At 45.7% G+C, this 21957-nt stretch overlaps 3 protein-coding genes across 3 annotated transcripts in view; all 3 read right to left on the reverse strand.

Annotated features, from left to right (window-relative positions):
* The window catches only part of LOC116956108 (ZP domain-containing protein-like), a 129031-nt gene that overhangs the window by 26703 nt on the left and 80371 nt on the right, over positions 1-21957 (reverse strand). The window lies entirely within an intron of this gene.
* On the reverse strand, positions 5005-8695 carry LOC142906326 (CUB and zona pellucida-like domain-containing protein 1). Its single transcript, XM_076053901.1, has 8 exons — positions 8588-8695; positions 7854-7925; positions 7057-7241; positions 6866-6966; positions 6193-6495; positions 6006-6102; positions 5512-5683; positions 5005-5263 (listed from the first exon to the last, which is right to left on the reverse strand). Exons 1-8 carry the CDS (start codon positions 8670-8672, stop codon positions 5160-5162), a joined length of 1119 nt encoding a protein of 372 aa, XP_075910016.1. The 5' UTR covers positions 8673-8695; the 3' UTR covers positions 5005-5159.
* LOC116956101 (CUB and zona pellucida-like domain-containing protein 1) lies at positions 15851-19530 on the reverse strand. Its single transcript, XM_076053906.1, has 8 exons — positions 19433-19530; positions 18703-18774; positions 17907-18091; positions 17713-17813; positions 17040-17342; positions 16852-16948; positions 16358-16529; positions 15851-16109 (listed from the first exon to the last, which is right to left on the reverse strand). The coding sequence occupies exons 1-8, from the start codon at positions 19503-19505 to the stop codon at positions 16006-16008; spliced, it is 1107 nt and encodes a 368-aa protein (XP_075910021.1). The 5' UTR covers positions 19506-19530; the 3' UTR covers positions 15851-16005.

The raw sequence follows: 21957 nt of genomic DNA on the forward strand, positions 1-21957 counted from the left end.
AACAAGATCATCACAAGTTCGACCTCCCTAATCGACCCAACTAAACGTCCCTCCCTAAAACCTTCTGCTGCAAGACCCCCTAGATTCTGTGGTCTTCCCAAGATTCATAAAGAAGGCACCCCACTACGACCCATCGTATACACGATCAACTCCCCTACCTATAGACTAGCCCGTTTTCTGTCAGATACCTTGCTGCCTTTCACTGGCAAGACCGCCTCAGCAGTACTTAACTCAGCCCAATTGGTCTCTATGGTCAAAGACGTTGTACTGTCCCCTGACAATATCCTTGTCAGCTTCGATGTGGTCTCTTTGTTCACCAAGGTCCCAGTACCTAATACCATTGACATAATTCAAAATTTGGTCCAACATAGACTAGACCCCGACACACCTGCACTGGTTAGGCACTGCCTCAACAATACCTACTTTACTTGGAATGGCTCTTTCTACAAACAAAATGAGGGTACCCCCATGGGATCCCCCTTGCCACCGGTGATAGCCAATATTTTCATGGAGAAATTTGAATCAGACGCCATCCAGACTTCCACCCTCAGACCTTCTCTGTGGAAGAGATATGTGGATGACACTTTCGTCATTTGGCCACATGGCCTCCCAGCTCTGAACCTTTTCCTACACCACATTAATTCCAGACATCCCGCCATCAAATTCGCCATGGAAGTGGAGAAAGATGGCAAGCTACATTCTTAGATGTTCTGTTTGAGAGGAGACCTGATGGCTCATTGGGACATTCTGTCTACAGGAAACAGACCCAAACAGATTCCTACTTGAAACCTGATTCCCACCACCACTCAGCCCAAAATAATTCTCTCATCAAAACTTTATACCATAGCGCTCATTGCATTTCGGACCAACACCACCTGACCAGTGAATTAAAACATGTACACCTGGCCCACAAAAGGAATGGTTACTCTGACCGTACCATCCGCCAAGCTGTTTCTCCCTCCATACAGAAACAACCACTTGATACTCCGGTCAAAACCATCACACTACCATATATAGCAGGCGTTACTAAAAAGATTTCCAAAATTCTAAACAAACACAAGATCCAGGTCCGGTTCAATACAGTACACAAAATTCGTGATCTGATCCCATCCGTGAAGGATATCATTCCTGAATTACAGTACCCCGGGGTTTACAAATTGAGTTGTACCTGTGGTGATTGCTATATCGGGGAGACAAAGCGACATGTCTCTGACCGAATTCGCGAGCACAAATCAGATTTGAAACATGGCAAAACGAATTCTTCTGCCGTGGCTGATCACTGTTACAACGCTGTGGGTGATCACGATATAATTTTCTCCGATACCAAGGTTCTTTGCAAACCCACGGGTTTTTATCAGAGATTTGTTCACGAGGCAATTCAGATCTACAAACACAGACACAATTTCAACCGAGAAGATGGTTTCAAATTTAGCAACCATCGGAAAGATGTTCTAAATCGACCTAAACATTAAACTAATTTAAATGGTAGAGTATATTTTTCAAGTAGTGGTACCCCAAACTTTCACAGCTCTTATAAATTCCATTTTCACAACATCAATAGGTAAACTACCACTCCCCCCCCCCCCCCCCCCCACGCCAAACGGCAAGTCCACCAGTACGTACACCACCTCTTTTCTAAAATCGGCCAATTAAATGCTAATGTTTATGTTGATTCCTTTGTCAGGACACCTTGTTTGCTCGCACACAGCTTAAAGGTCCGCGGTCTGAGCGTGGCTGTGTTTCACTCCAGCGCTGCCCTCGAGACAGCCTAATCCCTTCACCTGATGAAGGCCGCTTGTGTTGTGGCCGAAACGTCGTGATTTTTGTTGTTTTATTTTTTACCTACGTGACTTTAGCGAATAGAACCAAAGAGTGTATAGCTTCCAGCTTGTAGACGTGGAGCTCCAGCTTGAAGAATGCAGCGACCCTGGTCCCTCGCAGGGACCCACCTTATATCCTCCCGGGTTGGGGCCAATCTGCCCTTGGCCCCGCCCGACTTCTCGCATATTCAAGCTCCCTCCTGTTCCCTCTCGAGAGCTCTCCCCTGACACGTGATCACCCCCTAGCCCCCCCACCTGGGGCCCTCTCTGTGGACACTCCGGATCACAGATTTACGCGGTCAACCAGAATGCCATGGCTTGAGGCAACCCTGCCCCTGGACTGACACTCCCCCACTCCCTTTTGTGGGAGCCCACACTACACGCTATGCGTGGTGTCTGCGCTATCCCAGCGCTCACCAAGCCCCGCTATGCCTGGTACTACACCCGCATAAAGGGTGTACGTGATGACAGTGCATCGCACACCGTGCTGTGCTAGAGCCGGCATCACACACCAACCCACCCGGTGATGTTTGCGATGTAGGGACATTGCACGCCATGGCCCTCTCGGGCCGATACCATATAGTGACATCCCCGATGCCACTACACTTGCACCTGAACCTAACAGTTGTTTTGCGAATCTTGCTCCCACATGTTTACAGTCTTTTTCGATTCAAGTGCGTGTTTGGCACTGAGATGAAAATAAACTTGACTTACATCTGTACCTAACTTTTTCTGGAGCTTCTTGCTCTCATTATATTGAGTGGACGTGAGCCCACATTGCCACACAGACACTCTGCAGCCTCCTCCTCCTCCAGCACGTGTGGGGCAACCACTCTGCACAGACGCACTTCACAGCCGAAAATAATGTGCTCCATGGTGTCCTGCTCCCCGCATTCACACAGTGACCTGTCACGTAGGCCCCATCGAATTTCGGAAGCGCCACCAACTCCCTGGTCACACTGCAAGCGGTTTAACTCCACCCATTGGTGCCTTGAGAGGTCGAAACCAGTCATCTGGACGGATGGACCACTTGAGGTTTTTGTTCGGCACATTCACGGCTCTCCATTCGTCACTCCAGACAGTGCGGGTATCCCACATACTCCACACTTCGGACTGTGGTATTGCCGACACTGGGTGTCGGGACTTCATGCACACAGTTGGTCGCTGGAAAATCTCGACGTGAAGGGGTAAAGCTAGTGCCACGTGTAGTTTGTCTAGCATCTTGGCTGCGAATATTTGGCGGGGGGATGTTGTACAGTACAGGCAGCCATGGTCGTGGGGTTGTCCTTATAGGCGCAGCTTTCTTGTACTAGAAAATAAGCTACGCCCTTAAGCTGTGGGAGCAATAGGTCTGACGCGTGTTTGAGTTGTCTTAAATAAAACTGTTTCTTTATTTCTTAGTTGCACAAAAACGAGCGTTTTCTAAAGTTATATCTTCACCTGTTCACATACTGCATCACCCTGTCGCACGTACTGTGTCACCCTGTCGCACGTACTGTGTCACCCTGTCGCATGTACTGTGTCACCCTGTCGCACGGTTAAAAGTCTATCCACTCGCTCCCCATTAGCTCTTCTCGTAGCTCCCCGTTTATACTGTAAAAACCGGAAGTGATGTCATGGGTTCAACCAACGGAGCGTCTAACCACAGGGGGGTTTCTACACAGTTGGTATATTCCATATCTATTCATAACCAGTCCATCAACAAATGTACTTCAAATCTATATACAGAAATGATACACTCAATTTCTGTCGTATGGCTTTTACAGTCCCCATTGCTCCTGAGATAGTTCTCACGGTGACATTTATCTTAATGTCCACAAATTTGGGGTGAGCTATTCGAGTCCATACAAGTGCACAGTATTCCACTAGAGACAGGCCCTCCATTTGTAGTGACCGGGCACCGGCACCGCACGTTGAGCCAGCCAGCCAGGCCAGCAGTTTGACGAGGGTAATTTAGCAAGTCTTATCTAGGTAAGAACACTACGTCAGGCTCCTGTACAACGTCACTCCAAGGGACACCGGCTGCTACAGGTACGACAGCCCCGGCGGGAACCAGCTTGAGTTTAAATTGTCTCAGCTATGCAAAGGCAAAGAAACAGAAATGTGTTGTTTTTACTTCAAATCAGAAACTGGATATTATACCTAAATTGCTTAGTTTTTATTCATTAGAATTTCGTAAGAAAAGATTAATACCTTTATGACGAATATGTTGAACTCACTTTTAAGTGAAACGTAATTTATACCTATTTAATTACAATAGAGCCTACATGCACCGAGTGCACTAGGGGTCACAGAAGGTCATGCCAGGGGATTCAGTTGAGAGTGAACGGACCGGTGGATACAGGAATGATCGAGGACGATAGTCTGCAGGTGGAGCAAGCGTCCTGTCAGCAAGACGGATCGTTAAGGGGTGTAGCCTCAGTTGGTCTACAATGGAGATGCGCAGGAGACTTTGGGCCCTTGCAGTCAGGTCAAGTGAAGGGGTCTTAAATGAAGTGCCATCAAGAGACGCGTGGAAATCGTCATTACACCGGTATTAGTTAGTTTTGGAATAAATCCACAATCCACACTTTTTTGGTTATCAACTGTCATTAGCACAGACAGTGGAGAGTTTGGTTCTATAAAGATTAATCGTAGTTGTGCACTTTTGATATCTCATCTTACACTTATACATCACCTTTACTAGGTTACTATATGGTATAAAATGGGCAAGCAAGAAAGAAGGGTGAAAGTTAATGTAAAATGTGGTGGTAAAGGCGTAGAATACACGATGGAAATTAAATTAGATTGATGGGTGATCATGTGGATTTGGGGGCCGGGAATAAGAGTGGGGAGCACAAGGTTCAGCTTTGAGAATAAGTGGGGTTTTCGAGGAAGCTCGGATGTCAGACAGCGTTTGTTATAATGCCCTACCTATACTCACTTGTCCAGTGTTCTTTAAAATGACTTGCAGAGAACAGTCTAGCCCAATTAACCTTTCCAGTCCTAATGTTGCGTTATAGCGAGTCTTGTACCAAGATATGCTCGATCCATTAGTAGCAAATTGTTGTAAATTGCATTGCCTTATATTTTCCAGGGAGACCCTCGTCGTGGGAGGGGGGCAGCAGCTTCATTTTAAACACGAACAGACGCGCGAGCGGCAAGTAACGGAGCTGCTTGCATTAAGATCTTCAACTCAAACAGAATCTTTCAAGGCAATGTTTATTTCAGTTTTTACCCAGGAGACAAGCATTCAAAGCTACGAGGTGGAGCCGTTGTGCAATGAGCACCATTCATGCCAATATATTCATCTGAATCCTTGCTTTATTCCATGACGTGCATACATGTTAAACATCTGCATCACTTCTTAGCCAGCATCCTCTTCGAAGCAAAGCCCAAGCCCACGAGGATGATGGAAGCAACAGCTGCAATGGCCACCACACCAGGGTAGTTCAGGATCTCCGCTGTAAGGGAGGCAATAGATGGGGCAGCAGGTAAGGCGATGTCAGAAATACATTTTACAATTAGAACACACAAGGATGCATTTAAAATTGGGAAATCATTGACGAAATATGCACGAGGAATTAAGTCTAGCCTGCTGGATTTACTTTGGTTAGAGGGCCTAGAGTATTGAGACCTGGCCTAAAGCAAGTGCAAATCATTATCATGTTGCTTTGAAAACCAGCACGACGCTACTGATAGGGCAACGCACAGCGGGATAGGGCGGCATCCTCGCTGTAGACAAAGGGTCCTCTGGTGAAGATGTAGACCGGGGTATCCACGGTTCCCAAGCTGCTCCTCCTCTTCCTGGCCAGACATCCTTGCTGGCAGCGAGAGGCAGTCAAAGAAGCCTTGCAAGCTATCATTGCAGCGTGGACGTACACCTACAGAGCATAATGAAAATAGGGAGGTTTTTAAAAAAAGGCATTTGCAATTGAAGGGGATGTGAATGCCCCAGAGACAAAGATTCCTGCCAGGTTTAACCAGGGGCAATTCAATCATCAGTAAGCAATGTTTCACCATGAGGACCCGTTTGGCCAGTGGACGTTAATACAATTGTAGATTAAAGAGGAAAAACCCATTCCAGAACACAAGTCCTAAATTTGGCGCAAATGCGAACAAGTTGCAAGGCTAAGTGTCGCCAAGGCTAGACCCTGCCACGCAAAACTCGTGATCGCTTTTAGCATGGTGGGACGTTGAGCTCACGTATTTAGTATCTTGAGCAGTGAAGGCGAAGGCTGGGAAGGTGAAGCGGCGGGCAGTGGCGGTGATGGTGACGTTCACGGTGCTGTCACGCAGACAGCTGGAGAGAGAAGGGCCACAGATTAAACAGGTGGTAGGCTGGAGTACATGCAAGCCAGAGTCAGGCACTAGAAAACAGAAAGCTACGCACCCCTCTTTCACGAGATAGTATTTCCGCGGATCAAGGGGGTCACTGGTGGGAGTTGCATAGAGGTCGATGGTGAACAGGGTAAGGCCGAGGCCAGTCTTGAGGGACATCTGGAGATAGAGGGTTTGACGCAGCTGCACCACTAGGGGGTAGTCGGTGGGCAGGTATGGCACCAGGAACGTTAAGCTTTTGTAGAAATCCATCTTCAGTTCCAGTTCAGCATAGACGGTCTGGTTGAGCACAACCTTTGTGCTGTTGGGCTGGAGTGCCAAAGAAGACAAGAGCTTCGTCCTCGGAATCTTGCAGCTATTATAAAAAGGGGATAAAGGGAAGAGCATCAGTGTTTAGGTCTGAACACATTAAATCCTATCATTACAATAGTAGAGTTCAGTTCAAATTATGGCACATCAAGTACTTGTTCACGTGACCGAATGGATTAAGTGAATAAGTACCAATAATATTGTTTTTCAGTTCGGCCGCAAGTTGTGAAACGAATGACAAATTTAGCTTTTGGATAAGATCATTAATTTGAAGGCATGCCAATCAGGGCAATATCCAGGAAATTAACATAAGGGTCACCATGACAGGCTTGGTCACACCATTATGTGGAATGGCAAGAACGCAGTTTAGAAGACGGCGAGAACGTACGTGTCAAGCATGGCTTTTGGTTACATACATTGCATTGACCATGATGTACACGAAGTCGTAGGTGATGATGCCAAACGTGGTGCTGGGCAGAGAAATCGTTTGAGAGAAGATGAGGTCTGTGCTCGTTTCCTGTAGGGGTGAAGATACATGGCACATTAGATTTGTTTTACAAAAGCAGGCTCAAGATAAAGCACTTGGGAAAAGTTTGATATTAGAGACCTCAAAGAAGGTGCCGCATTCTCCGAGCGAGATGTTGAACGTAATGTACGGTCCAGTTTCCGACAATTTGCATGCAGGAGTTGCAGAGTTCATGACGAGATCAGAAGCGCCGTAGCCCAGCAGGACGCTTTTCGCGATCTTGGCAGACATCCTCTCATTGACGCACTGCACCTCATAGGTGACACCTGTACATCAGTCCATCAGGAAATCCAGGACATCAGCTTCACAAAAGTTCGCAGCACATATGGATATACAAAGTGGGTCTAATAGATCGCAAAATGCTCATTAGGAAGAACAAAGCGCGGCATTTAAACATTTCTGAAATGAGACCCATAACCATTAGCGCAGGCCGAAATAATTAGAGCCAATGCCAGTGCATTGAATGTTGGTCATTTTTTTCCAACTGGTTGGTGCTGTGGTTTCAAGGACTAGTCCGTTCTTGAGCTGGTGCATTACATTAAGCAGAGCAGGTCTCGTACACGAAATACTGCACCCGATAAACATTGCATGGGTTCAACCACCTACAGCTTTAACTACATTAGAGCAGCCAATACTTTTATGACCACGCCCTGAAGTGGTTAATTAGACTGCAATGAATATTACCAATATACACACCTGCCTGTCGCCTGCACCCTCCAAGCACATAATTTCAACACCACCTTTGGAAAACTTCAGCAGTTGCACAATTGAACGCAATAAACGACGCAACAAACCCTACGGTGCAGATATGGTCCAAGGCATCAGAAGTGTGATGACTCTAGTGGCAGTCATGTTTACGTGCAAAGCATTGAATATACCTGCTGGGATCGTAGATGGGGGCAATTCCTCATCATCGATCGCCCTCATGCCACGATTAGCAGCTCGATGTCCTTTAAGAGAAGAACGACACAAAGGGAAGTTAATGTCCCATCAAAATAAGATTAGAAACGGCTCGTACACACTCGTGCAACAGCACATCTTCGGTTTAGTCATGACGCTTGCTTGACACACTGGGTCAAGACCAAACTTCTCCCATTTTGCTAACCAAGAAATGTAACTGAAAGTTATTTATTTAAATAAAAAACCCAGTTCATTCTAAAGTCGGATGGAAGTTCAAAGAAATACAGAGGGAATGAGAGTTGCTTACCCCTACCTTACAGCACACCAAGCTCGAAATTGTTCTGCGCAACATACAAATCGATATTGGTTAAACATTCTAACGCTAAAAAGGTCCACCAAAAAACTACCGATAGCAGGAGGTTACGTCGGAAAACTCACAAATGGTTAAATTTACAATGGGTGACGTTTAATTTTACTCAAATGGGTTCACACACGAAATCCATCCTAGTGTGAAGATTGCCAGTCAATACGCAAAAAGGCGACGCGATTCTCAATGCTTTTGTGACCAAGCAAAAAGCGTAATGACCAGTTAAAAACAAAAAGAAGTCAATCCGGCACTGCATACGAGTTTCCCCATGGAGTTCTGTGGAACCTTCAACGATTTTTTTTCCAAGTGAGAGACTATGCAGTGAGCACAGTGCGAAATCCTCACCCACGAACCCAGAATCCGCAGACAAAACACCCACAGCACAGAGCACCACGACCCAACGAAGAAAAACCGCCATCTTAATGCTCATGCGAGATAACCTCAGTGGGTGTCTTGTTCGGCCATTTATAATCGCTAAGCGTTCCCTCTGATTGGTCGCAGTGGCACGCTGTTCAATTAACTTTCGAGCCACTTATTGTGTTTCGATTGCAATGCAATTACATAAGTCTAGTATGCACGCATTTCTCGTCAATGAAGGACCGTACAATAGCTTGTATTGAGGTGGATGAGAACAGCCTGCAAGGTCATAGTAATTCGGTTATTTGATTAGATTATAATAACATGCGCTGTGGAATCACTTTTATTACTTTTAATGAATGTGTTGAAATTGTATGCGTGAATGATTATACTCCATCAAACAGATAATTAAACGTATTTACATGTGTCCAATCTTGCCGCATCTTGCAAGCTCGGCAGGGCTGAACTTGGTTTGTGTTTGAATGATTGACCGTCAGTGCATCAGGCCACAGATTGCAGAGCAGCTGGGATATAGCAGAACAGCAATCTTCTTCTTTCGTGTGGCTGATGTACATGCAGAGCAACAACTACAATTTCACATTCAGGTGATCAAGCCAGTTAACGGCGTCAAGAATAGCGGAGTGTAACGCTGTGACGTATCCATCGTATTTGTAGATCGGGCATTACGTCGATATATGCTGTGCGGTTTGTTCTGCGTTGGGTCTAGCAATGGACTCAGCTCATATATAGGGCTGCCTTTGGGTTGAATCTATATTTTTGGAGCCCTCATCAATGTCCTCTCGTTTTTTGGGTATTCTCAGAGAACGAAATTTCCTCCCATGTTTCCAGCACATATTACTGGAATTGGCTAAATACTCTACAGCCCTTGATGGCCCCAGACAATTCCATGGAGGAGTTAAAGCAGCATCTACAGGAGGAGTTAATGCCAAAAAATTACGTAATTCTCCGGCTGCCCCAAACTTGTCTCGCCACCTATGCATATTGTTCTTCTGGACTGACAAGTTATTGAGGAGGTGAACAACTTTATATATCTCGGCATTATTCGTCACTTAAGACTGTCTTTTAGGACACACATGGACCGCATGGCCGACAAGATAATAACAAAATAATGTTTTCTTATACCGAAACAGACGCTGTATTACACCTCGACATCGCCTAAATTTCGAGTTGTACCAACAATCCTGCCCACATTTCATTATTGTGACATCATCTACCGCCTACCATACAACTCTGCACATTAACTCAAATCTGTCCTCCCTTAATATCCAGAGAGGCCATCACTGGGCAGTCTTCATCTTAAATGTCCTCTCAAACAAATCCACCAGTTTCGGAAAGTAACACTCCCTTCCTCTGACTCCCACCCATAGCCTTAGAACTGCCCTCTTTATTCCTACTTAACATTGCATTTGCTAAAATCTAGTTTGGTAAATCGTTTTTTCACCTTACTGGAATATCCTTGCCACTTATCTGTAGCTTGGTTTCCTTCCTTCAATCTCCCTCTTTATTTTCCTATTAAACTGAAACACAGGGCTTACTTGTGTGGTGAGCCCAACTGAGTCGCAGACGTTCTTTAGAGGCAAAACTTTTCTTGTAACATCAACCCGTTAACACAAAGGGGTAACTGCCCCTTCATCAGATACAGCCTAGGCTGCTGACCACCCAGCTAACTAGGAGTTACAGCGATGAAGGGTCAGACCATCACTCAGGTCCCCGACCGCGTGTTGATGCCTCGTAGGATGTAGAGCTTCCAGCTTGTAGACGTGGAGCTCCAGCTTGAAGAATGCAGCGACCCTGGTCCCTCTCAGGGACCCACCTTATATCCTCCTGGGTCGGGGCCGCTCTGCCCTTGGCCCCGCCCACCTTCTCGAGCTTTCTAGCTCCCTCCCGATCCCTCTCGAGAGCTCTCCCCGGACACGTGATCACCCCCTAGTCCCGCCACCTTGGGCCCTCTCTGTGGACACTCCGGATCATGTATCCACGAGGTCAACCAGAGTGCCATGGCCCGGGGCAACCCTGCCCCTGGGCTGACACTCTCCCACTCCCCCTTGTGGGAGCCCACACTACACGCTATTCGTGGTATCTGCGCTATCCCAGCGCTCACCAAGCCCCGCTATGGCTGGTACTACACCCGCATATGGGCTGTACGCGATGACAGTGCATCGCACGCCGTGCTGTGCTAGAGCCGGCCTCACATAGCAACCCACCCGGTGATGTCCGCGATGTAGTGACATTGCACGCCACGGCCCTTACAGTGACATCCCCAATGTCACTACATTTGCACCTGAACCTAACAGTTGTCTGGCGCATCTTGCTCCCACATGTTTACAGTCTTTTTCGATTTACATGTGTATTTGGCAGTGAGATGAATATAAACTTGACTTACATCTGTACCTAACTTTTTCTGATGCCTCCTGCTCTCATTATATTGAGTGGACGTGAGCCCACATTGCCACACAGCCACTCTGCAGCCTCCTCCTCCTCTAGCACGTGTGGGGCAACCACTCTGCACTGACGCACTTCACACCCGAAAATAATGTGCGCCATGGTGTCCTGCTCCCCGCATTCACACGGTGACCTGTCACATAGGCCCCATCGAATTTCGGAAGCGGCACAAACACCCTGGTCACACCGCAAGCGGTTTAACTCCACCCATTGGTGCCGTAAGAGGTCGAAACCAGGCATCTGGACGGATGGACCACTTGAGGTTTTTGTTCGGCACTTTAACGGCTCTCCATTCGTCACTCCAGACCAGTGGTTCTTAACCTGGGTTCGATCGAACCCTAGGGGTTCGGTGAGTCGATCTCAGGGGTTCGGCAGAGCCCCCGCCACGGAGGTCCGGACACACTTGAATTATTGTGTAAATTTGTGATGACACACACGGCCCGCTTGGCCATCACTGGCTGCAGATGATCATGCTACACTGCTTGGCCAATCAGCGCTGCGGGGAATTTAGTGCGTACACAGTAGTCAATGTGTGACTGTTGTTGTCGTACGTCGTGTGATTTCTTTAATATTTTATCCATACTAACTATGTCGGGCAAAAGAAGAAAGTGGTCGGACGAATATGTACAACATGGATTCTCATGTATCACGGAACGTGATGGGAGTGAGCGTCCTATCTGCATGATTTGCAACGCCAAGTTGAGCAACTCTAGTCTTGCACCGGCAAAACTAAAGGAACACTTTTTGAAGCTCCATGGAGACGGGGAATACAAGAACACAACACTTGCTGAATTCAGGGTGAAGAGAGCCAGATTCGATGAAAGGGCCACTCTGCCTGCTCTTGGATTTGTACCTGTTAACAAACCGATCCTGACAGCATCGTACGAAGTTGCTTACCTGATCGCAAAGCAGGGCAAGCCACACACCATTGGTGAAACACTTGTGAAACCAGCTGCATTAAAGATGGCGAATCTGATACTCGGAACAGCGGCCAAAGGTAAATTATCCCAAATTCCCCTTTCAAATGACACCGTCAGTGACAGAATAGAAGACATGAGTAAAGACATCTTGGCTCAAGTAGTCGCGGATCTGATTTCAAGCCCGGCAAAATTCAGCCTTCAACTCGACGAAACCACAGACGTTTCTGATCTAAGCCAGCTTGCTGTTTTTGTACGCTATGTGAAAGACGACATGATAAAAGAAGAGTTTTTATTTTGTAAGCCTCTTACAACAACGAAGGCAGCCGATGTGAAGAAGCTTGTGGATGACTTCTTCAGAGACAACAATCTTTCATGGGATATGGTTTCTGCAGTTTGTACGGACGGAGCTCCAGTCATGCTGGGAAGAAAGTCTGGTTTTGGTGCGCTAGTAAAGGCCGATGCACCACACATCATTGTGACGCATTGTATTCTGCACAGGCATGCGTTGGCAACAAAAACCTTACCTCCAAAAATGGCAGAAGTATTAAAAACTGTGGTGGAATGTGTGAACTATGTGCGAAAAAGTGCTCTGAGGCACCGCATCTTCAGTGAGCTGTGTAAAGAAATGGGCTCTGAATTTGAGGTACTTCTGCTCCATTCTAATATTCGGTGGTTATCCCGGGGACAGGTGCTGAATCGTGTTTTTGCCATGCGTGTGGAATTAGCCCTGTTTTTGCAAGAGCACCAACACTGCCATGCAGATTGCTTCAAAAATCCTGAGTTCATTCTCATTTTAGCGTACATGGCTGATATATTCGCAGCTCTCAATCATCTCAATCAGCAGATGCAGGGTGGTGGAGTCAATATCATGGAAGCGGAAGAACACCTGAAGGCTTTTCAAAAAAAGCTACCGTTATGGAAACGACGAACAGAGAACAATAACTTCGCAAACTTCCCGCTTCTCGACGACTGTGCAAGTAAGATCGAAGATGTGTCTGGAATCGGAGATATTTCTGTATCCACGGAACTGAAGCAAACAATTGCCACGCACTTAGATGAGCTTGCAAATTCTCTCGACGGATATTTCCCTACAAGAGAGTCATATCCAGCATGGGTGAGACAGCCGTTCACGTTTGCTGTTCAAACAGCAGATGTCAATGATGAATTCCTCGACGAAATCATTGAAATTCAGCAGAGCCAGGTTCAACAGCAACTCTTCAGAACAACGCTCTCAACGTTTTGGTGTCGACAAATGAACAAGTATCCAGTTATTGCTAAGAAAGCCCTGGATTTTTTTAATACCATTTGTCACAACATATCTTTGTGAGCAATCCTTTTCGAGGATGCTGGACATAAAAACGAAGAAAAGGAACAGACTTTGCTGTGAAAATGACATGAGAGTGGCACTTGCCAAGGTGAAGCCACGCATATCTGAACTGATCTCTCAAAGGCAACAGCAGAAGTCACATTGATTTCCAGGTATGTAATTTGTTGTGAGTTTATGCATTGTGTTGGTTTTATTCTTTGAACAAGGTAATGTTCATGCACGGCTCATTTTGTGTACCAGTAAAAAACATATCTATGTCTTGAATTTGAAAAAAATCACGTTTTAATTTTCACTAAAGAGGGGTTCGGTGAATGCGCATATGAAACTGGTGGGGTTCGGTACCTCCAACAAGGTTAAGAACCACTGCTCCAGACAGTGCGGGTATCGCACATACTCCACTCTTCGGACTGTGGTTTTGCCGACACTGGGTGTCGGGACTTCATGCACACGGTTGGTCGCTGGAAAATGTCGACATGAAAGTGTAACGCTAGTGCCACGTGTAGTTTGTCTAGCATCTTGGCCGCGAATATTTGGCGGGGGGGATGTTGCACAGCACAGGCAGCCATGGTCGTGGGGTTTCCTTGTAGGCGCAGCTTTCTTGTACCAGAAAATAAGCTACGCCCTTAAGCTGTGGGAGCAATAAGTCTGACGCGTGTTTGAGTTGTCTTAAATCAAACTGTTTATTTATTTCTTAGTTGCACAAAAACGAGCGTTTTCAAAAGTTATCTTCACCTGTTCACATACTGCATCACCCTGTCGCACGTAGTGTCACCCTGTCGCACGTACTGTGTCACCCTGTCGCACGTACTGTGTCACCCTGTAGCACGTACTGTGTCACCCGGTCGCACGTAGTGTCACCCTGTCGCACGTACTGTGTCACCCTGTCGCACGGTTAAAAGTCTATCCACTCGCTCCCCATTAGCTCTTCTCGTAGCTCCCCGTTTATACTGTAAAAACCGGAAGTGATGTCATGGGTTCAACCAACGGAGCGTCTAACCACAGGGGGGTTTCTACACAGTTGGTATATTCCAAATCTATTCATAACCAGTCCATCAACAAATGTACTTCAAATCTATATACAGAAATGATACACTCAATTTCTGTCGTATGGCTTTTACAGTCCCCATTGCTCCTGAGATAGTTTTCACGGTGACATTTATCTTAATGTCCACAAATTTGGGGTTAGCTATTCGAGTCCATACGGGTGCACAGTATTCCACTAGAGACAGGCCCTCCATTTGTAGTGACCGGGCACCGGCACCGCACGTTGAGCCAGCCAGCCAGGCCAGTAGTTTGACGAGGGTAACTTAGCAAGTCTTATCTAGGTAAGAACACCACGTCAGGCTCCTGTACAACGTCACTCCAAGGGACACCGGCTGCTACAGGTACGACAGCCCCGGCGGGAACCAGCTTGAGTTTAAATTGTCTCAGCTATGCAAAGGCAAAGAAACAGCAATGTGTTGTTTTTACTTCAAATCAGAAACTGGATATCATACCTAAATTACTTAGTTTTTATTCATTAGAATTTCGTAAGAAAAGATTAATACCTTTATTACGAATATGTTGAACTCACTTTTAAGTGAAACGTAATTTATACCTATTTAATTACAATAGAGCCTACATGCACCGAGTGCACTAGGGGTCACAGAAGGTCATGCCAGGGGATTCAGTTGAGAGTGAACGGACCGGTGGATACAGGAATGATCGAGGACGATAGTCTGCAGGTGGAGCAAGCGTCCTGTCAGCAAGACGGATCGTTAAGGGGTGTAGCCTCAGTTGGTCTACAAGGGAGATGCGCAGGAGACTTTGGGCCCTTGCAGTCAGGTCAAGTGAACGGGTCTTAAATGAAGTGCCATCAAGAGACGCGTGGAAATCGTCATTACACCGGTATTAGTTAGTTTTGGAATACATCCACAATCCACACTTTTTTTTGGTTATCAACCGTCATTAGCACAGACAATGGAGAGTTTGGTTCTATAAAGATTAATCGTAGTTGTGCACTTTTGATATCTCATCTTACACTCATACATCACCTTTACTAGGTTACTATATGGTATAAAATGGGCAAGCAAGAAAGAAGGGTGAAAGTTAATGTAAAATGTGGTGGTAAAGGCGTAGAATACACGATGGAAATTAAATTAGATTGATGGGTGACCATGTGGATTTGGGGGCCGGGAATAAGAGTGGGGAGCACAAGGTTCAGCTTTGAGAATAAGTGGGGTTTTGGAGGAAGCTCGGATGTCAGACAGCGTTTGTTATAATGCCCTACCTATACTCACTTGTCCAGTGTTCTTTAAAATGACTTGCAGAGAACCAGTATAGTCCAATTAACCTTTCCAGTCCTAATGTTGCGTTATAGCGAGTCTTGTACCAAGATATGCTCGATCCATTAGTAGCAAATTGTTGTAAATTGCATTGCCTTATATTTTCCAGGGAGACCCTCGTCGTGGGAGGGGGGCAGCAGCTTCTTTTTAAACACGAACAGACGCGCGAGCGGCAAGTAACGGAGCTGCTTGCATTAAGATCTTCAACTCAAACAGAATCTTTCAAGGCAATGTTTATTTCAGTTTTTACCCAGGAGACAAGCATTCAAAGCTACGAGGTGGAGCCGTTGTGCAATGAGCACCATTCATGCCAATATATTCATCTGAATCCTTGCTTTATTCCCTGCCGTGCATACATGTTAAACATCTGCATCACTTCTTAGCCAGCATCCTCTTCGAAGCAAAGCCCAAGCCCACGAGGATGATGGAAGCAACAGCTGCAATGGCCACCACACCAGGGTAGTTCAGGATCTCCACTGTAAGGGAGGCAATAGATGGGGCAGCAGGTAAGGCGATGTCAGAAATACATTTTACAATTAGAACACACAAGGATGCATTTAAAATTGGGAAATCATTGACAAAATATGCACGAGGAATTAAGTCTAGCCTGCTGGATTTACTTTGGTTAGAGGGCCTAGAGTATTGAGACCTGGCCTAAAGCAAGTGCAAATCATTATCATGTTGCTTTGAAAACCAGCACGACGCTACTGATAGGGCAACGCACAGCGGGATAGGGCGGCATCCTCGCTGTAGACAAAGGGTCCTCTGGTGAAGATGTAGACCGGGGTATCCACGGTTCCCAAGCTGCTCCTCCTCTTCCTGGCCAGACATCCTTGCTGGCAGCGAGAGGCAGTCAAAGAAGCCTTGCAAGCTATCACTGCAGCGTGGACGTACACCTGGAGAGCATAATGAAAATAGGGAGGTTAAAAAAAAAAGGCATTTGCAAGTGAAGGGGATATGAATGCCCCAGAGACAAAGATTCCTGCCAGGTTTAACCATGGGCAATTAAATCATCAGTAAGCAATGTTTCACCACGAGGACCCGTTTGGCCAGTGGACGTTAATACAATTGTAGATTAAAGAGGAAAAACCCATTCCAGAACACAAGTCCTAAATTTGGCGCAAATGCGAGCAAGTTGCAAGGCTAAGTGTCGCCAAGGCTAGACCCTGCCACGTAAAACTCGTGATCGCTTTTAGCATGGTGGGACGTTGAGCTCACGTATTTAGTATCTTGAGCAGTGAAGGCGAAGGCTGGGAAGGTGAAGCGGCGGGCAGTGGCGGTGACGGTGACGTTCACGGTGCTGTCACGCACACAGCTGGAGAGAGAAGGGCCACAGATTAAACAGGTGGTAGGCTCGAGTACATTCAAACCAGAGTCAGGCACTAGGGAACAGAAAAGCTACGCACCCCTCTTTCACGAGATAGTATTTCCGCGGATCAAGGGGGTCACTGGTGGGAGTTGCATAGAGGTCGATGGTGAACAGGGTAAGGCCGAGGCCAGTCTTGAGGGACATCTGGAGATAGAGGGTTTGACGCAGCTGCACCACTAGGGGGTAGTCGGTGGGCAGGAATGGCGCCAGGAACGTAAAGCTTTTGTAGAAATCCATCTTCAGTTCCAGTTCAGCATAGACGGTCTGGTTGAGCACAACCTTTGTGCTGTTGGGCTGGAGTGCCGAAGAAGACAAGAGCTTTGTCCTCGGAATCTTGCAGCTATTATAAAAAGGGGATAAAGGGAAGAGCATCAGTGTTGAGGTCTGAACACATTAAATCCTATCATTACAATAGTAGATTTCAGTTCAAATTATGGCACATCAAGTACTTGTTCGCGTGACCAAATGGATTACGTGAATAAGTACCAATAATAATGTTTTTCAGTTCGGCAGCAAGTTGTGAAACGAATGACAAATTTAGCTTTTGGATTAGATCTTTAATTTGGAGACATGCCAATCAGGACAATATCCAGGAAATGAACGGAAGGGTCGTCACGGCAGGCTTGGTCACGCCATTACGTGGAATGGCAAGAACGCAGTTCAGAAGACTGCGAGACCGTACGTGTCAAGCATGGCTTTTGGTTACATACATTGCATTGACCATGATGTACACGAAGTCGTAGGTGATGATGCCAAACGTGGTACTGGGCAGAGAAATCGTTTGAGAGAAGACGAGGTCTGTGCTCGTTTCCTGTAGTGGGGAAGATACAAGGCACATTAGATTTGTTTTTAAAAAGCAGGCAGTTAAGAAAAAGCACTTGGGAAAAAGTTTGATATTAGAGACCTCAAAGAAGGTGCCACATTCTCCGAGCGAGATGTTGAACGTGATGTACGGTCCAGTTTCCGACAATTTGCATGCAGAAGTTGCAGAGTTCATGACGAGATCAGAAGCGCCGTAGCCCAGCAGGACGCTTTTCGCGATCTTGGCAGACATCCTCTCATTGACGCACTGCACCTCGTAGGTGACACCTGTACACCAGTCCATTAGGAGACCCAGGACATCAGCGTCACAAAAGTTCGCAGCACATATGGATATACAAAGTGGGTCTAATAGATCGCAAAATACTCATTAGGAAGAACAAAGCGCGGCATTTAAACATTTCTGAAATGAGACCCATAACCATTAGCGCAGGCCGAAATAATTGGAGCCAATGCCAGTGCATTGAATGTTGGTTATTTTTTCCAACTGGTTGGTGCTGTGGTTTCAAGGACTAGTCCGTTCTTGAGCTGGTGCATTACATTAAGCAGAGCAGGTCTCGTACACGAAATACTGCACCCAATAAACATTGCATGGGTTCAACCACCTACAGCTTTAACTACATTAGAGCAGCCAATACTTTTATGGCCGCGCCCTGAAGTGGTTAATTAGACTGCAATGAATATTACCAATATACAAACCTGCTTGTCGCCTGCACCCTCCAAGCACATCATTTCAACACCACCTTTGGAAAACTTCAGCAGTTGCACAATTGAACGCAATAAACGACGCAACAAACCCTACGGTGCAGATATGGTCCAAGGCATCAGAAGTGTGAGGACTGTAGTGGCAGTCATGTTTACGTGCAAAGCATTGAATATACCTGCTGGGATCGTAGATGGGGGCAATTCCTCATCATCGATCGCCCTCATGCCACGATTAGCAGCTCGATGTCCTTTAAGAGAAGAACGTCACAAAGGGAAGTTAATGTCCCATCAAAATAAGATTAGAAACAGCTCGTACACTCGCGCAACAGCGCATCTTCGGTTTAGTCATTACGCTTGCTTGACACACTAGGTCACGACCAAACTTCTCCCATTTTGCTAACCAAGAAATGTAACTGAAAGTTATTTAATTTAAATAAAAAACCAAGTTCATTCTAAAGTCAGATGGAAGTTCAAAGGAATACAGATGGAATGAGAGTTGCTTACCCCTACCTTACAGCACACCAAGCTCGAAATTGTTCTGCTCAACATACAAATCGGTATTGGTTAAACATTCTAACGCTAAAAAGGTCCACCAAAAAACTGCCGATGGCAGGAGGTTACGTCGGAAAACTCACAAATGGTGAAATTTACGATGGGTGACGTTTAATTTTACTCAAATGGGTTCACACACGAAATCCATCCTAGTGTGAAGATTGCCAGTCAATACGCAAAAAGGCGACGCGATTCTCAATGATGCTTTTGTGACTAAACAAAAAGCGTAATGACCAGATAAAAACAATTCAATCCGGCACTGCATACGAGTTTCCCCATGGAGCTCTATGGAACCTTCAACGATTTTTTTTCCAAGTGAGAGACTATGCAGTGAGCAAAGTGCGAAATCCTCACCCACGAACCCAGAATCCGCAGACAAAACACCCACAGCACAGAGCACCACGACCCATCGAAGAAAAACCGCCATCTTAATGCTCACGCGAGATAACCTGAGTGGGTGTCTTGTTCGGCCATTTATAATCGCTAAGCGTTCCCTCTGATTGGTCGCAGTGGCACGCTGTTCAATTAACTTTCGAGCCACTTATTGTGTTTCGATTGCAATGCAATTACATGAGTCTAGTATGCACGCATTTCTCGTCAATGAAGGAGCGTACAATAGCTTGTATTGAGGTGGATGAGAACAGCCTGCAAGGTCATAGTAATTAGGTTATTTGATTAGATTATAATAATATGCGCTGTGGAATCACTTTTATTACTTTTAATGAAAGTGTTGAAATTGTATGCGTGAATGATTATACTCCATCCAACATCTAATTAAACGTATTTATTTGTGTCCAATCTTGGCGCATCTTGCAAGCTCGGCAGGGCTGAACTTGGTTTGTGTTTGAATGATTGACCGTCAGTGCATCAGGCCACAGATTGCAGAGCAGCTGGGATATAGCAAAACAGCAATCTTCTTCTTTCGTGTGGCTGATGTACATGCAGAGCAACAACTACAATTTCACATTCAGGTGATCAAGCCAGTTAATGGCGTCAGGAATAGCTGAATGTAACGCTGTGACGTATCCATCGTATTTGTGGATCGGCCATTAGGACTGCCTTTTGGTTGAATCTATATTTTTGGAGCCCTCATCAATGTCCTCTCGTTTTTTGGGTATTCTCAGAGAACGAAATTTCCTCCCATGTTTCCAGCACATATTACTGGAATTGGCTAAATACTCTACAGCCCTTGATTGCCCCCGACAATTCCATGGAGGAGTTAAATCAGCATCTACAGGAGGAGTTAATGCCGAAAAATTACATAATTCTCCAGCTACCCCAAACTTGTCTCGTCACCTATGCATATTGTTCTTCTGCACTGACAAGTTATTGAGAAGGTTAACAGCTTTATATATCTCGGCATTATTCGTCACTTAAGACTGTCTTTTAGGACACACATGGACCGCATGGCCAACAAGATAATAACAAAATAATGTTTACTTATACCGAAACAGACGCTGTATTACACCTCGACATCGCCTTAATTTCTAGTTGTAGCCACAATCCTGCCCACATTTCATTTTTGTGACATCATCTACCGCCTACCATAGAACTCTGTACATTAATTCAAATCTATCCTCCCTTAATATCCAGAGAGACCATCACTGGGCAGTCTTCATCTTAAACGTCCTCTCAAACAAATCCACCAGTTTCGGAAAGTAACACTTCTTTCCTCCGACTCCCACCCATAGCCTTAGAATTGCCCTCTTTATTCCTACTTAACATTGCATTTGCTAAAATTTTGTTTGGTAAATCTTTTTTCACTTTACTGGAATATCCTTACCACTTATCTGTACCTTGGTTTCCTTCCTTCAATCTCCCTCTTTATTTTCCTATTAAACTAAAACACAGGGCTTACTTGTGTGGTGAGTCCAACTGAGTCGCAGACGTTGTTCTTTAGAGGAAACACTTTTCTTGTAACATCAACCCGTTAACACAAAGGGGTAACTGCCCCTTCATCAGATGCAGCCTAGGCTGGTGACCACCCAGCTAACTACTCTATACGTAGGAGTTACAGCGATGAAGGGTCAGACCCTCACTCAGGTCCCCGACCGCGTGTTGATGCCTCGTAGGACGTAGAGCTTCCATTCTAGATTTAAAGCTTTCGTGACTGCAAGGATCCATCCTCTTTGGTTCTATTCGATAAAGTCACGTAGGTAAAAAATAAAACAACAAAAATCACGACGTTTCGGCCACAACACAAAGCGTCCTTCATCAGGTGAAGGGATCAGGCTGTCTCGAGGACAGCGTTGGAGTGAAACACAGCCACGCTCAGACCGCGGACCTTTAAGCTGTGTGCGAGCAAACAAGGTGTCCTGACAAAGGAATTAGCATAAAAATTAGTATTTGATTGGCCGATTTTAGAAAAGAGGTGGTGTACGTGCCGGTGGACTTGCCGTTTGGCGCGGGGGGGGGGGGGGGGGGGGAGTTTACCTATTGATGGTGTGAAAAGGGAATTTATAAGAGCTGTGAAAGTTTTGGGTACCACTACTTGAAAAAAATACTGTACCATTCAAATTTGTTTAATGTTTAGTTCGATTTAGAACATCTTTCCAATGGTTGCTTACACAAGGTAATACCCATCGCTTTCACACTCACTTCTGCTGCTGTATCTTCTCCGAATTCTAACCAGATTCTGTTTAAGGCCAGCCTATCTTTAATGTCAGAGAGGATAAGGCTACTCCGATTTGAACTCGATACTTTAGACAGGACTCTCCTACAAGCTAATTTAATGTTAACACAAAAAATGTCACCTTCTGATTGGAATCACGTAGACAACATGACTGCTTCTTCTGCTGATTCACTGTCAGTCAAATGTAAAGCTAACCTGATTTCTAAATTCAACCACCTATCAAAGAAGAACCCAGTTCCACATATAA

The sequence above is a fragment of the Petromyzon marinus genome, chromosome 63 (assembly GCF_048934315.1).
Source record: "Petromyzon marinus isolate PM22_M1 ecotype Great Lakes invasive population chromosome 63, UKy_Petmar_22M1.pri1.0, whole genome shotgun sequence".
NCBI lineage: Eukaryota > Metazoa > Chordata > Hyperoartia > Petromyzontiformes > Petromyzontidae > Petromyzon > Petromyzon marinus.

Bases quoted from the DNA above. Each gene is read 5' to 3' on its own strand.
- LOC142906326 (XM_076053901.1), bottom strand. From the start codon at position 8,672: ATGAGCATTAAGATGGCGGTTTTTCTTCGTTGGGTCGTGGTGCTCTGT. The intron at 7,242-7,853 runs GTATATTCAATG...ACTGATGTACAG, and splicing joins CCCATCTACGATCCCAGCAG to GTGTCACCTATGAGGTGCAG. The intron at 6,496-6,865 runs GTATGTAACCAA...TTTTTATAATAG, and splicing joins TACATCATGGTCAATGCAAT to CTGCAAGATTCCGAGGACGA.
- LOC116956101 (XM_076053906.1), bottom strand. From the start codon at position 19,505: ATGGCGGTTTTTCTTCGATGGGTCGTGGTGCTCTGTGCTGTGGGTGTT. The intron at 17,343-17,712 runs GTATGTAACCAA...TTTTTATAATAG, and splicing joins TACATCATGGTCAATGCAAT to CTGCAAGATTCCGAGGACAA. The intron at 16,530-16,851 runs GTGAGCTCAACG...TATGCTCTCCAG, and splicing joins CTGCTCAAGATACTAAATAC to GTGTACGTCCACGCTGCAGT.